At 38.9% G+C, this 15,123-nt stretch overlaps 1 protein-coding gene across 1 annotated transcript in view; it reads left to right on the top strand.

The window, feature by feature from the left end:
* The first annotated feature begins 2,904 nt into the window (after positions 1 to 2,904).
* The window catches only part of hpse2 (heparanase 2), a 47,162-nt gene continuing 34,943 nt past the window's right edge, over positions 2,905 to 15,123 (top strand). Inside the window, exons 1-3 of the mRNA XM_063875183.1 lie at positions 2,905 to 3,179; positions 5,036 to 5,190; positions 5,966 to 6,127. Of these exons, the coding sequence (XP_063731253.1) occupies positions 2,905 to 3,179; positions 5,036 to 5,190; positions 5,966 to 6,127 (592 nt within the window). The remainder of the gene's footprint in view (positions 3,180 to 5,035; positions 5,191 to 5,965; positions 6,128 to 15,123) is intronic.

The following is a 15,123-nucleotide window of genomic DNA, read 5'->3' as shown; positions in this document are numbered from 1 at the left end:
TATATTCTAATGTTAACATCTCAGGTAACTTTCGGACAGAATCCTTTATGTCAGGTAATCATTTGGTAACCAAAATTATTTGAAAAACTTGGCCGCAGAATTGATTCTTAAAAAATGAATTGAAAGGTTCATTTTCCCTTTTAAGCTATTTAGAATGCTGTCCATGCCACTTACAGTATTGTCGAGCAATTTAATAACAGAAACTCGCAGGCAAAATACAATACAAATTAAATCCCTCCTATACGAAAAAAACCCATGATGCACTAAAGGATGGATTGTATTCGCTGTCATTACAATGTATACACTTTTCTAACTGACAGTTTTATCAGTATTTGTGAAAGATGTCCCGAGACACAATTTCACAGCAATACCCTGCTATTATTACAATTATATAATGACCAAAAATACTCGTGAGTGATCTTGGCTCAATTTCAAAGTCTTATCAAATTTAAGAATAAAGACTAAATTTAATCAAAAGAAACAATTACGTTTTTTTCGAGCAAAAGCTTTTAAAGTTCATATACAATAGAACCAAATGGGACAAAAGCTCCCCTTCAGATCGACCAATACTCTTGTTTTGCCTTCATTATAACTCCAAATCCACCTTTTAATACTATACGCCTATAATTTAGCTTTTCAAGTAACTGGTGTAGGCCATTGGGGCTAGCTATGTTTTCCAACTGAACATGTGTCATATTAATTAGATGGTTTCGTTCAATAAAATATTGAGCTACGTTCAGAACGACGGATCTTATCTCTTGTCTTAAATAGTTCCTGTTGTATCATGTAATTCCTTAAATATGCTAGTCAGCTAAGCTTTTTTGCAGGATTCTAGTACTGCTTTGATTTATTTTTAATCTGATCCTCAGATCTGTCCAAAAAATAATTTGAAAAAACCCCTCTTATTTCATCCTTTCGTCCAACAGTGAAACACTGAGAGAGATTATCTTTATAACTGTCCAAAAAAAACATAATTCATAAAAGGGACGTAGAACAAGTTTCGCATTGTGTGTGTGTGTGTGTGTGTGTGTGTGTGTGTGTGTGTGTGTGTGTGTGTGTGTGTGTGTGTGTGTGTGTGTGTGTGTGTGTGTGTGTGTGTGTCAGCACAATTATATTGATGTTTTGTCAGGCTGAATATTCTTTATCTTTGGCTTAGAAAAACATCCCTAAAACTATCAGTGACACGGCAGAGGTGTCCCGTTTAATATGGAAGAGTTTATTCAGGAACTCGTAGCCTAGTTCAATTAAGTAAAGCACCTTTCGATTAAAAAGTATAATACAACAAATTCTGATTATATTGAAACCACATGTTTACTATGAGTAATAGCTGAAATAGAATGACAACATGAAGCAACAGACTGTTCTTTTTCTGCTGATCTGCAATGAATCTCTGGGAATAGGACGGATTAAGAAGTGCGGGTTTCATCGTATGTTTATAGAGTGTCTCTGGCACTCAAGAGTCACCCTATATTGGCCTTTAGTTGAAGTATTAACAGACAAGTTTGGCAGAAGCGTAATTACAAAGCAAAACCGACTGGGTTCTTTTAAAGCCTTTAATGGGAACCGTCGTGCATAAACGCGAAACATTAACACCTTGGATAATTTTGCTGTTTATTATGTTCGTGAGTAGGTGCTGTAGGCTGGGATGGAAAGATTAAATCGCCCTTTGCTTGGTACATTTTCTTCTCATGTAGTTTTCTGTTCATCTGGTACACAGCAGTGACCTTACACGACCACTTCTTGCTATGCTGACCGCCCTGGAGAAATCCCGATAGACTTAACTTTCTTTGGGGTTTCTTGCTCGCAATTGCCGGAAAAACATCTGGATCAGTCATAAAAAGAGTTTATAGGTGAGTTACATGTGTAGAACCTTAAATCCTAAATTAGTTTTGAATGTTTCTGAAGAGGGTCCAATCTGTTCATGTTGCCATCTCCAAATGTTATTGGTCTTAAACATGTGCAATCAATCAGTTGTTTGTCAAAAATAATTTAAGCACCTATACATACCCAGGAACATGAGAGATCCTTTGAGAATATTGTGTCTTCTCTCTTTTTCGAAGCATGCCTTCTTTTGTTCTCTTGAAACAAAAGAAGGCATAAGCCTTGTGGGCCTAACAATATAAATGTTCTGTTGGATCATTTCATTGGTAGCCTAATGTGTCTGCACATTTCAAAATGTGACGTCGTCTTCAAGTGGGCCACGGCAACCTTGAGTCACTATTCACTTCCTAATATGATGTACATTTTCATTTATACAAACACAATCTATATAAACTGGTTCTATATGAGTTTATTTGTGAGTTTTACCTGAGCTGCTTACGGATTGGCCTTTGCGCAGCCTGTAATTGCACCATTAATATGTCATTATAATGACCTATAACATAATGTTGGTAGTTACTTGTTGACAGAGCACACAATATATTTCACTCTGTTTGATTCAACTTTTTTCCAAGCCTTAATTTCGATCGTTATAAAATGTACACATTCAAGCAGATTTTAGAGCAACATGTATGCATTGTAGCAGGAAACACTTTCCTTTTTTCAATAATGTTTCTGCAGTGCGTCATCACATCTTAAGAGTAGTACTTTTGATAACTTTGTACTCATACCTCTGAGAACCTTGGAGGGGCGGTGCTGCCTCCTCTCCTCCCCCAGCCTCTGGCTCTTCCAAGCGGGAAGGCTGGCTCGGGGCGTGCGCTCTGGTGAGCAGCTCCCAAAAAGACTCAGAGGGGCGGGGGGCAGAGGGGGTGAGACAACTAGACAGGAAGACCCATCCAGATCGATGGGAGCGAGGTAAAGAACAACCATCGAACTTAGCGACAACACAATTTGTTCCTTGTTTTGTCTTCACACCTTTTGAGTCTCATTACGCGCACTGATACTTCTGCTCTCCAAATCAAGAAGATGCCCAAATCCTCACCGTGCGCATTCCCATGGTCCTCCCTGTGGCTGGCATCTGTGGCTACTTTGGTGGTGCAGTCGGTGCTCTCTTCCTCCTACTCTTCCTCCTCTACGTATCAGAGATCCGCAGCCGATGGGAAACGACCGGGCTTCATGGAGAGGACGCTGGTTCTCCTGGATGTCAACACTCGCAGTCCGATCAGAGTCCTCAACGACAACTTCCTCTCTTTGCAGTTGGACCCCTCGATTATCAAGGACGGGTGGCTGGACTTTCTAAGGTACCAAGAGTTTTCCTGTTTACCAACAGCTTCGATCTGAATCTGTGTCCACATTAAATGTTTGGTCGTTCTTTTATTCATTAGGCGGCCACGTTGTCTGAATTGTCATATAGTGAGCCAGCACGTTTCTCACTACCCCAGAGTAGGCTAGTGGTCTAACATAACTGAAGGATTAACAACGACGGAAAAGGACAAAAGCTATACCACAAATAAATAATTCAATGTTGAGAGTAAACGATTGGTTCAACGATGATCGATTACGACTGTATTGCTGTTATATGAACGATATGTTGATTACGTTAGACACAGATGTGTGCCCTTAACCCTTCTAGTCCATGCAACATTCTAATTTCAGAAGCCATTCAAATTAGTTTGGAAGTTGTACTATTTTCTCTTAAAACAACAACATTTCTATCATGCAATTCATGTTGTTAATTTTGTGATTTTTCACCTTAAAGCGTTACTCAGAGACAGACGTTATGAAACGGTACGTTTTGGCCATGGATTATATCATGACATTTTAAAATTCAACACTTGGCAAAATATTTAACTAGAAAATGACTTTTACATGACAAGGGTACTGAATCATCATGTGCTGGATTTGATTCAAGTAAAGAGTTGTTTAATCACATTGTTTATTCCAGCTCCTACATTATATTATTGTGAGAAATAAATAGGATTTGCTCAAGATGGGCTATTTTTTACGATATTGCTTTATGTGCATTTTATTACTGACAAATGTCATTACCTTAATAAAATAATAATATGTAGAATATATATTTTATTTTAAAGGAATCTGTACATTTTAATTTTAAATCACACATTATTTGTTACATAGCCTCCTATAGGTTATAACTTTGTCCAAGGTTACTATTTTTTTTCCTGATTCCTTTTATTAAAATATGTAATAAATGTATGTTTATTAATCAGAAATGGAGAAGTTAGTGATTGAAAACACTTGAATAACCTAAATAACAAGCAGTGCAGCCTTTAGGACTCTCGGTCGTCACTTTACGCATCTTCCGTCACTTTATTGTCTGGAGTTAGAGGCGCCTGCCACGTAGACTGTAATTAAAAACACCAAAGATTAACACCAAAGTAAAGACACTTCATCTACTCTTATTCGTTTTTTAAACATTTAAACATTACAATCACTTACTTTTTAACTGTCATGTACAGCTGAATTGCACTTGTTCTGCAGCTTGGTGTGTTTAGAGACTGAAGCTCAGTGTTATAATGAACTCCACAAATTGTTATTGTAGACACTTGGTAATTAAATAATCATATGTTTCATGCAAAAAGCACAACAATTGATAACTGCAAAAAATAAGCACATTACCATTTTAGAAGTTCAGCTGGGAGTAAAAAGTATAGCATCTACTGATGATTCTGTTGGTCTTTATAAATACAAAGTAATTCAAATTTATTGTGGAGAGTAAAACCTCCAAACATTACATTTGTGTGTAGTTTTAATCCTTTTTTTAGATACACTGTTCCTGCTGTATATGCTTTTCCTCATAGTGTCGGCTGGTGTGGAAGTTGTTTCATGGCCCGCTGATGTGAAAGGGAAAAACAGAGCGTTTTGTCACAGGCCAATGGTGTTTTTAAACGCCACAGTAAGGTTAAATGCCCTAATTTGAATATGACTGTATAAGGCTATATTTATGTTTTATATATATTTCCAAAATGGAAATATATCTGAAATGAAGTAAATTGAGCTGAATTTCGCTTTGTCGGTTTTTCTGCTCCGCCTACATTTGGCTGTATTGAAATCACAAACAAAGACAACGTTTAAATAACACACAATTGTTTCTACGTCACATTTCTTTAAAATGTTCTTTGTCCTGTGTCCGAAGCTCCAAGCGGCTGGTGACCCTAGCGCGCGGCCTGTCGCCTGCCTTTCTGCGTTTCGGGGGCAAGCGGACCGACTTCCTGCAGTTCAACAACCAGAAGAACCTCGCCAAGTTCAGAGGGCCGGGGCCAGACTACTATCTGAAGAACTACGAAGACGGTGATTGCACGCGACATTTCATTTCCTCTACGTGTCTTCATGTGTATTTTAGTCTTTTTTGTACGTCCCTCGTCTGTCTGTCTGCTTTCCCTCCCTGTATGAATAGTTACACGCACCGAGTCCATTTCAATGCAGACATATTGCTTTTTCCACTAAATCGAATAGTTCGAAATAGTTTCATTCAAAAACATTACGCTGCCCAAATTCGGAGCACGTGGCTTAAACACGGACCTATGCATACTCCAATATTAATCCTGTTTAAATGAGAAAGGCACAATAAGAAAAACCTCTCAGTACCGCACAATTGGCTTCAACTTTACTGCACCTCAAAATGCAGCATGCAAAACTATGACCACAGTCAACTATGAAGTTGAATAAACACCTCTTTTAAATAGTTTTAACATTTACATTTTTACTTTAAAATGATAGTTTCTTACTAAAGGGGGAGTTATTGTGAGGCTTATATTTGAGCTAATGTTGGCTGAGTAAAAGGCACTTTTACAACAGTTTAACAAGCGTCTAATGAGAAATTCAAATATCCAAATGTCTGTCAAAAAAATACACATTTAAAACAACACAACGTCTTAGGGTTAAACAAGTTGTCCTGGTTTAACTTGCAAATACATTTGTGCACTTATTTACAATATATACAAAATGGTTTAATGTTGTGATAACTACTACTTTTTGATCAATATAGCCAGTTGAGTACGATATTGTTAAGGTCATGACAAATATTAATGTTGCATTCATTTTTCCATTTTACGCTGGCTTGCAGACATAGTGCGCAGTGACATCGCATTGGACAAACAGAAGGGCTGCAAACTGGCCAACCACCCTGACATAATGCTGGAGCTGCAGAGAGAAAAAGCCGCCACCACACAGCTCGTCCTGCTGAAAGAGCAACTGTCCAACATCTACAGCAACATCACAATAACAGGTAGGAGATCACTCACACAAAAATACTGCTTCTCCTGCACACACTTGTATCCTGAGAAACACGCTTTGCATGTTCACATAGCGTAGTCTGGACCCTGTGTGTCATGCACGTTCATGCAAATGTATACTTGCACACACACGTGCACTCTCTCAAGGTTCAAAGCATGCCAATGTAAACCATCAGCTTTCAGAATGACAAATGTAATTTGTAAAGGAGGAATGTGGGGATGGATAGAGGATTGCAGCAGTGGAGGCTAGTAAACAGAGCACTGACATTTTCAATGGTTACAGTTAACTCAACCTGACCGCAGAGAGAACTCTGGAGTCCGCAGTTTGGGTGGGCTGCATTTCTTATCTGTTACTGTGATTGACTTCGATGGAAATAAGGAACTGCAGGAGAAGGGAGTAAATGAAAGATTTTTCTGTTAAAATCAGTGCAGTTTTTGGATTCATGGTATGAGTGAGTGCATAAAAGGAGACCGTGTCAGAAATGATCAGTCAACTTTGTATGGTTTTAAAGAGCTGGAAACACACAGTGAGTAACTAAAGTGGCTTGTTAAGTATATAGAGAAAATAATTTAAAGATTAACCTAAAATTGTAAAATGTAAAAAAAAAAAAGTGAACCCCTGAAGAATACAAAACTGAGCGGCATTATAGAACAAAAATACAGCACATATCCGAGTGTTAACTGCTCTTTTGCATCTTCATACAAAAATGCTGACAATTAAACTCTTTTGGCATCTTCAAATGATAGTGGGTCAAAAGTTGTTTTAATTGGGTGGGCTGGGTTTTTATTCAAACCAAAAAAATACCCAAAAGTGTAGTTAAGGTAATGACCACAACCCCATGTTCACTGTAGATCCAGATAAATACTTGGCCATGTGTTTTGAAAAGACAATGATAAATGACATACAACAAAGAATCCAAATCTACCTCAAGTGAACCCAGTTGGATGTGTCACTAATTCATTGGGTCATAATGCACACAGAACTGAAGGTCTCGCATGAATGGCTTCCCCATGTTTTCAGAAGGTCTCGCTTCCCTGAAGTGGCCGCGCTGTGAGTTTCCAATATAAGTGATAGATGTGGAACAACATGTCTTTGTACATCATCTTCATTTTGCAGATACTCTCAAGTGCAACAGTGAAAACATGGCCTTGTTGCATTTATCATACGAGACGTATTCATGTAAGAACTATTTGGACCTGCTCATGTGAGAGTTCACAAGTTCATATCAGGAGACTTGTATAGCACCCTATTATTTCATCTGTAGTGCACTAAAAGTCACTTTAACACTTAAGGATGTTCTTTGGGCCTTGCATTTTCAAAATATTGCCTCTTGAATGTCACAAAACCATCGCACCGCTTTTAATACATGTAAACAACTGTACAAAACCATAGATCCAAAGTCACAGACAACATATTTAGTATCATAATAACGACCAATATTATCTAATTTGGTGTATTTTGGTGTCAAATAGCTAAAAACTAATAAAACCATGGCCGAGACAAATAACCCCTGTCTACATGTGGTGTAGCGCTAATGTTTCTCAAAATGAAAACCACATTTCCCATAAACCCTACTGCTTCCTGTCCCAAGGAGGATGTTACCGTTGCTTACTTTCCTCTGCTGCAGCGTGAAGTCCCACAGAGTCTTCCCAGTGATAGTGAAGTAAAAACAAACGTGGAAAGGATCTACTGAAGCTAAGATAGCATTCCAAAACGGCTAAATGATTTCACAGGTGGAAATATATGATTAAATATTAGTGAGAAATATTGATACAATAAAACTAACGGTGATTATAAATCACCACTGCATCTTATTTTCCCACTTATTATTTGAACTACTTCACAGATTGATTATGGCCCTATGGAGGATTTTGTCTTTTGAAATGTAACATGGGTGTGTAGAGCGAAAGTGTAGGGGTGGATTAAGAGACAGAGAGCGGTGTTTTGCTGTTTTTGAGCAGGTGCCATAGTTGTTACAGACTGGTTGGCTGGGAGAGGAGGGGGGGCGAAGCCAAGCAGAAGGACTTTATTTACATAAAGCTGATTTACTGCGGAGTTTTCCCACAGAAGCGCATATTCTTTCAAGCAGACACTAGCTGCAGGTTTCTCCCCTGGGAAATGTTTAAGTCTGAAGGATATAGATTGTTTGTGAAGGTGGAGCAGCTGTTTTCTTCTTATAGTACAGGAAGAGGCCTCTGATGGAATCCAAAATACATTGACTGTTTAAGAAAAGGCCCTGGAAATGCAGATCAAGCCATGAGAGTGTGAACATGTTTGTGCTCGGGTCTCATTAGTACACTCATTTGAACTCCAAGCCTGTTGTGTAAACTACAAACTGTGCACTCACATCTCAGTGGTGGAGGGTAACAGGGGTACAGAGGCACCAGAGATGTGTTTAAATACGGTCTGGTAACAATCAGTCAGTGTGTGTGTGTGGGTGTGTGTGTGTGTGTGTGTGTGTGTGTGTGTGTGTGAGTGTGTGTGTGTGTGAGAGAAAGAGAGAGAGGGAAGGGTAGTAGGTGTTTAAAGGACATTAAAACAGTCTCGCTCCATCCTTTTCCACTCACCACTGTCTGACCTTTGACCTATGCTTGTTAGAGCTATCAATAATGGAGCCGCTCCGAGCCAGCACACACATGCACGCACACACACATTCAGCTGGGATCCAAGTCTAGTAAAATACCCAACGCTCAGACAAGTTCATGGTCGGGGTGATCTCATGTCTCCCTGCAGGAGTTTATCCCTCCATCAGACATCACTTTTTCTCTTCTCTTCCTCCTCTTCCCTCTTCTCCCCACCTTAATGCCTCTTTCGCTCATTTTCTCTCTTATGTTTACTGTTGGTTTAGCTGTGTATATTGTGTCTCCGTGTGAAAGTCCTTTGTTTATTTGACACTTCAGAGAATGAGGCAGTCACTCCGTTCAACTTGTGACCTCAAAGGCCTCATCCGTGTGTTTAAGGCTCAAAGGATAAACACAACTCAATTTAGGAATTCCTATACTGTGTTATTCTTGTAGTCCAAGGCCGGCCGATCAATATTTGAGAACATGGACTAGCAGAAAATCTTCCCAAAACAGAGAAACTGGAGAAGCAAGAGTCAAACAGAGGATATTTTTAGTTATAAGGTCTGCAGCTGCTCCTCAGTGAATGGAAACGTATATTTTCTCTTCTGTTATTAACAATTTCTCTTTAAATATTGTTTTTTATTCCAATAATAAAGGTAATACCGTATCTGCACAATACAACAAGTATACATATTTAATCAATTGGAGCAAATACTCAAAATGTATTCATTTATACATGTAGATATACTTTTTTGCACGTTTACAGAAAAAGCTGTCACCATGCCTACAGGATATTATATGGCAGATAAAAGCCACAATGTCTATACATCACATAACTCTTATTAGATACTTACATATTTAAAGTTAAGAGAGGAAAGAATAGTAAAAAGTTCCAATGTCTGTATTAGGACACTGAAAAAACTGAAATGTTGACTTTATTTAACTGTATTATGTCAACAGATTTCACTTAACAGTATTAGGTTACTTGAAAGCAATAATATTGAGTTGAACCTAATATTTGTTATTTAAATGTAATATTATTGCTTTCAACTAACCTAATAATGTTATGTTAAATGTGTCGACATAAAACATTTAAATAAAGTCAAGGTTTCAGTTTTTTCGGTGTACAAGCAACCTCACAAAGAAGCAAAAAATGATATTATGATTCAAAATGTAAATTTAAAAAAATGTAAATCAGCATTTATTGTGCAACATGCCCACCGCACACATTAAGTGTTAGTATCAGTGAGCAGCTACTATACAGTTCCTGCGAGCATTTTTGGGGGTCCGGTGCTTTCTCAGGTGCACCTCATCAGTGCCAAGGTGGCCAACTGGTGCCTGTTCAGCTACCAGTCTGCACTCTGCACTCTGTGTGGCTATGAATTAGAACCTGTGACCCTCCAATGTGCAAGAACATGTTTAAAAGTGATAACTGTCCTCTAGCTTCAATGCTGTAGATACGATTTTGAATGGAGATTGAATCTTGGAACAGTTATTGCTGTTGTATCGGTTATTTTAAGTTTTTGGACACAGGTAGCTACTGGACAACAAGGGGACAGAGGGTGATCGGGGAGAGGCCATCTGGAGGGGATGTAAATGTTAAGTAGGACACCCCCTTTAGAAAGAAATGCCTATCCTGGATTGTAGGCACAACTTAGCAAAGGGGGGCAGCAGGTGGAGTTTGACTCCACACCACATGATGCAAGATGTCATACTCTTAATTATATCCCCATTTCTAGTTAATGAACATTATTTTAATGTTAGATGGGCCATAGTTGGCTGCATGACCAGGCAGATGGCATTCAGCCTGACATCACTCTCCCTCTTCCTCTCTTCCTTAGTCTGATCTCACCGTGTGTGGTGTCAAGTGGCACACATGTTTACAGTTTCTAATCAGTTGTTTGGTTTAGGTAAAGATTGCTGAGAGTCCATGAGACACTAATACCTGCGCCCGGCTCTCTTTGAACTGACAGAGAGAGGTAGCAGTCACAGCCAGGGAGCCTCAGGGATCCATGGAAAAGAATGACAAAATAGAAAAGTGTGAAGCAATACTAATATAACCCTGCTTTCACAACAAACATGCAAGTGCAACAGAGCGAAGCCATTATATTCAACTGCGGTAGTGGCTACACGCTCCTGAGCAGCTGCACAAGCCAGAGTGCAGAATGGTTCTCACTGTCCTGATTTTCTACTGGGTTTTGTGGCCAACTTTTATCGAAATCGAACTTTAACTCCAAATGTGCTGACCTCCAGGATGCGTGCTCTGGCTTTGATATGAGGTGTTGGACGAATCTCAGATCAGAATGAGTGGGGGATTGACCTTCATGCAGTAGACTGAAGTGTGAACACAATTTGTCTCAAACGCACTGTTTTGGTTAGCTAGACCTTGCCATGTCAACTATTTCCCCTTACCTAACCATACCTTTTTGATATGTACAGATGTAGTAGAAAGCAAGATTATTATGTCTTCTTTCCGGTGGACATTGTTACTGAACGTAGGCTTTTTCCAAATCCTCTTACACATCAACTCGCCACAAGACAAAAGTTGAGTTTGTGCATATCTTAGCTTTTCAATGATCCTAATTGGCTAATGATGCTAAGTTTGAAAATGAATGCAGTGATGTTTTACATTCATACTGTGTGTAGTTTAGAGAATCCTAGAGAGCTGCTGTGAAGGATGAACCATGCTACGCTATGAAAACTGCAGTATGTCTGTGTGATGTAATACTGATGTTCCTTAGGGGCACACATTTGAATATTTTAAAATGGCTTTGGCTCAGTTATGACATCAGAATTTCAATGAGCAAAACTCTGTTCTGTAATACAATAATGGAGAGGACTGCATGTCCCTGACAAAAACTATTATGAGTGACTAAACAGCACATAGAGAACGGCAGAAGGTTAAGAATCTGGCAAGACGAACATTAGGAGCAAGCTAAGGAAGGGGATTTTACTCAACATCTGTGAACGGCTTGAACATGTTTTCCTCAAAACAAACTGGCACAGCTGTCTGTAGTCAGAGCCTCTAGTTATAACTTTCTGTTTTAACTCAATTAAAAATCAAGACATATTTCACTGCAACAATAGGAAACATGCTCAATCCTTCCTATTAGTTCTGCCATACAACTCCTGCCAGCATTTCATCCACTCTTTCTTTAATTTGTTGTCCTTTTTTTTTAGGATAAAGTAGAAACTATTTCCCCAACATCTGCCTTATCTCCTTTGTGTGGAATTCCCTCAGTAAATATGCACGGTCTTTCACACACAACGCGTGAATTGTGATGGATTCAGTTTTTGGCTTCAGCTTCTCCATTACCCGTTCCCTCTCCATCTCGATGCTGAATGCAGAGAAGGAGTTTCTCCTGCCAAGTTTCACACTGTAACACCGCAGTGCAGCTATTTGCCTTCATAGCGGGATAATGAATATAATCTGCTTTGATTTGTTGATATCCGTAATGATATTATTGGATATGAGCAGTTATGGCGGATCTTGGAAAGTAAAGTGGTAATACAAAAAAACATTAGGGGCTGTGTGTATGTTTTTACTCATTACGATCTGCCCGACTGTTTGCTTTACTCTATTGTTTTATGCAAAGGACCTGGAAACTTGCTGAGCTCTGCTTCCAACAACCGAGGGGAGACGAGACGCATAAATAAGCTGTAAGCAATACACCAATGTTTACACTGATAAAGTGATCTCAAACTGGTTCCAAAATATGTGTTACTCAACAGAGATTTTCCTGTCGTTATCTTTCTGATTTAAGAAGGGATAATTACCCTATATTGCTAAGTTTTTTAAGTTTAATGTCGATTTATCTTTGCTTTATGAATGAAAATTAACTGAACAATTTTCTGCGGACTTAGTCAATGTGTTTATAAGCTTGAGATCTAAAAGTCATGTCGATTTTTCTTGTTTTATAAAAAAATGTCAACGCTATTACCTTCATCTTTATACTCATTATTACTTTCAAAAGATATTTGTAATAGGAGTAAATGTGGTGAATGATGTCCTAACGGTCTTTGGACATGAGCAGAGATGTCGATGCACATGGCATTAAAGCAAACATAACTTTAAAACTAAGACAAGCTTAAAAAGAATCCATTAAAATACCATGCTGTATTTTAAATGACCTTTAAATGAGCTGGGCTTCCCACTGCAAATTGGCTTTGAACTCTGCTCAGCCTTGGCTTTAGTATTTCATAGCAAATTATGTGCAGCCTTACTGTAAATTAAATGATGCCAACACACCGATGATGGTGTATTAAAACCAGACCAAGGAGCATGTGGAAATAGCCAAACGTCCCGCTGGCATGAACCAGGCACAGCAAATTGAAATCTTGGCATGTGTTGGAGGAACACCAAAGGCAATGGCTGCCTCAGTCTGGCAGTAAGAGCCAAACCTGGCAGCTACTGAACAAAGCAAACGCAAAATTGAACTATATCAATTTATTGTGTGAAAATTGTAACTCTTCGACTGAACTGCAGTAAAATGCATCTTTAATAATAATCATCTTTTTAAAAATTGTATGATGAAATTACTGATGTTCAAGTACTGAGCGAAAATATTTGGATCCAGGATTAAACAGTTTCACACATATAGTCTTTGTACAACACAGATGTGGTGGTACAAGTATGATGAGCAGCTCTCTCAGAATGTGAATACATGTCACATTACATGACCTTATGTCCTGTGTGTTTGGTTATTTATAACATTTTGGGGCTTACCTGTCAGTTTAGAATTGTCAGCTCTGATGTAACCTCAGCGTGACAAACTTTTGATGGTGATATTGCCTGCTTTTTTTTCTTCTCTTCACTCTTTCCATATGGCCTGCGCAGATCCAGAAGTGTCTGTTTTTCCTCGATCGAAAAGAAAACCTAGAGTGTTTAAATCATGGATGGACATAACATGTAATTCCATGTGTTTGCAATATGCGCGAGACAAGTGCCAGCAACCTGCAAATGAATGTCATTTTAATAGCCTGATGCATGGGAAATGTTTGAAAGCAGTCCTTCCTCTCCTATGATTGTTTGGCATGACATCCAACCTCCACATTTTTCCTCAGAACTCTAGAAAACATACGTTTTGTGTCAAATTTCAAATCATGGCACGGTGCTCTTGACTGCTCTGCCAGTTCGTACCGATGGGATGGACCTGTAGCAGGAATGCTGGTACCTCTTTAGTGTGTGTATGTGCGCATATGTTTGTGGGTACATACGGTGTGTGAGTGTGTGTGTGTGTATGTGTGTGAGTGAGCGCTGTATGGGTCCAGATGAAGTTGTTATCCTGAGGGGAAACATGCCTCCTTCATTACCAGCGAGACACATTTTATTTCCTTAATTTGACTCTCAGGCTGTCATCCGTTATTTATGAGATCGCCCTTTGTGTGTGTGTGCATGTGTGTATGTGGCTGTTCATATGTATCCATTGTGTGTAAAGTTTGCACTGGAAGTAGGGGCTTGTAAGGGGCTAAGAAGCTGTAACCACTGTTTAGGGAGGTGATTTGACCTGGTGTTTAAGAATGTTACGCTAATGTTTCTTCTTTCAACTACTTACGCTGGAATTTAACACACTCATTAGCGTCACACAAATGTTTGCAGCATTTCGGCTTGCTGGAGTGTGTTTGTGTGTTCACGGAAATAGTCTCCTTTTCCTTGTAAGTGAGAGAATACAATGTAGTACTGAGCTGATCGGTCATCATCAGTAAGGATCAGAGGAGTTCAGTTAGCCTTTTAGCATGAATAGAATAATACAATTATTTGATATTGCAGTCATTGTCATAAAACGTTGGTTTTTTTTGCCTGAAGACACTTCACTGAGGGGTATTGTCTCTCCTATGCTTTCCTAGTAATGTCATCTCTTAAACATTACATGAAAGTAGTACACAGATTCATTCTCTGCGTTTCTAAAGCGTGTCGAAATTATCTTAAACAGCTTTCATGCTTAACATTTTTAAGATGTATGCTTTGTATACTTCCTCTTTCTTCACCATCATTTGTTCCTAGTTTGTTTCCAGCATTGACGCTTTGCTAAGCTTTCTTCGATAGTTTGAGTAATTAGGTTTTAATCAAATAGATTGTTTCTTTCTTCTCCTTTATATCATTTGCCTGAATTTGTGAGTTTGCCTACTTAACAGAGGAAATGCCAGCCAGTCTTTAGCACTCGAGTCATTCATCTCACTCTGAAACCCCCCCATATATTACTGTAAACTCTAGAAAATGGTGCTTGCATAAGAGTTTGGCGTGTTTCTTTTCTGGCCACTTGTGAATCCTCTTTAATTCCTTTCCCTTTTTTTTTTTTACTTGGAGCATATGGCTTGTTGGATTGTGTTGGACCTTGTCAGGGGCCATCTATCACTCCATGGTGTCCCGCTGAGCTCGGGATTCACAGTGTGGCTCTCAGCCCTCAAAATGTGAAAACAAGAG

This window comes from Eleginops maclovinus, chromosome 22, assembly GCF_036324505.1.
Source record: "Eleginops maclovinus isolate JMC-PN-2008 ecotype Puerto Natales chromosome 22, JC_Emac_rtc_rv5, whole genome shotgun sequence".
Classification (NCBI taxonomy): Eukaryota; Metazoa; Chordata; class Actinopteri; order Perciformes; family Eleginopidae; genus Eleginops; species Eleginops maclovinus.
The sequence above is the reverse complement of the archived record's forward strand: the minus strand, read 5'-3'. Positions and strand labels throughout refer to the sequence as shown.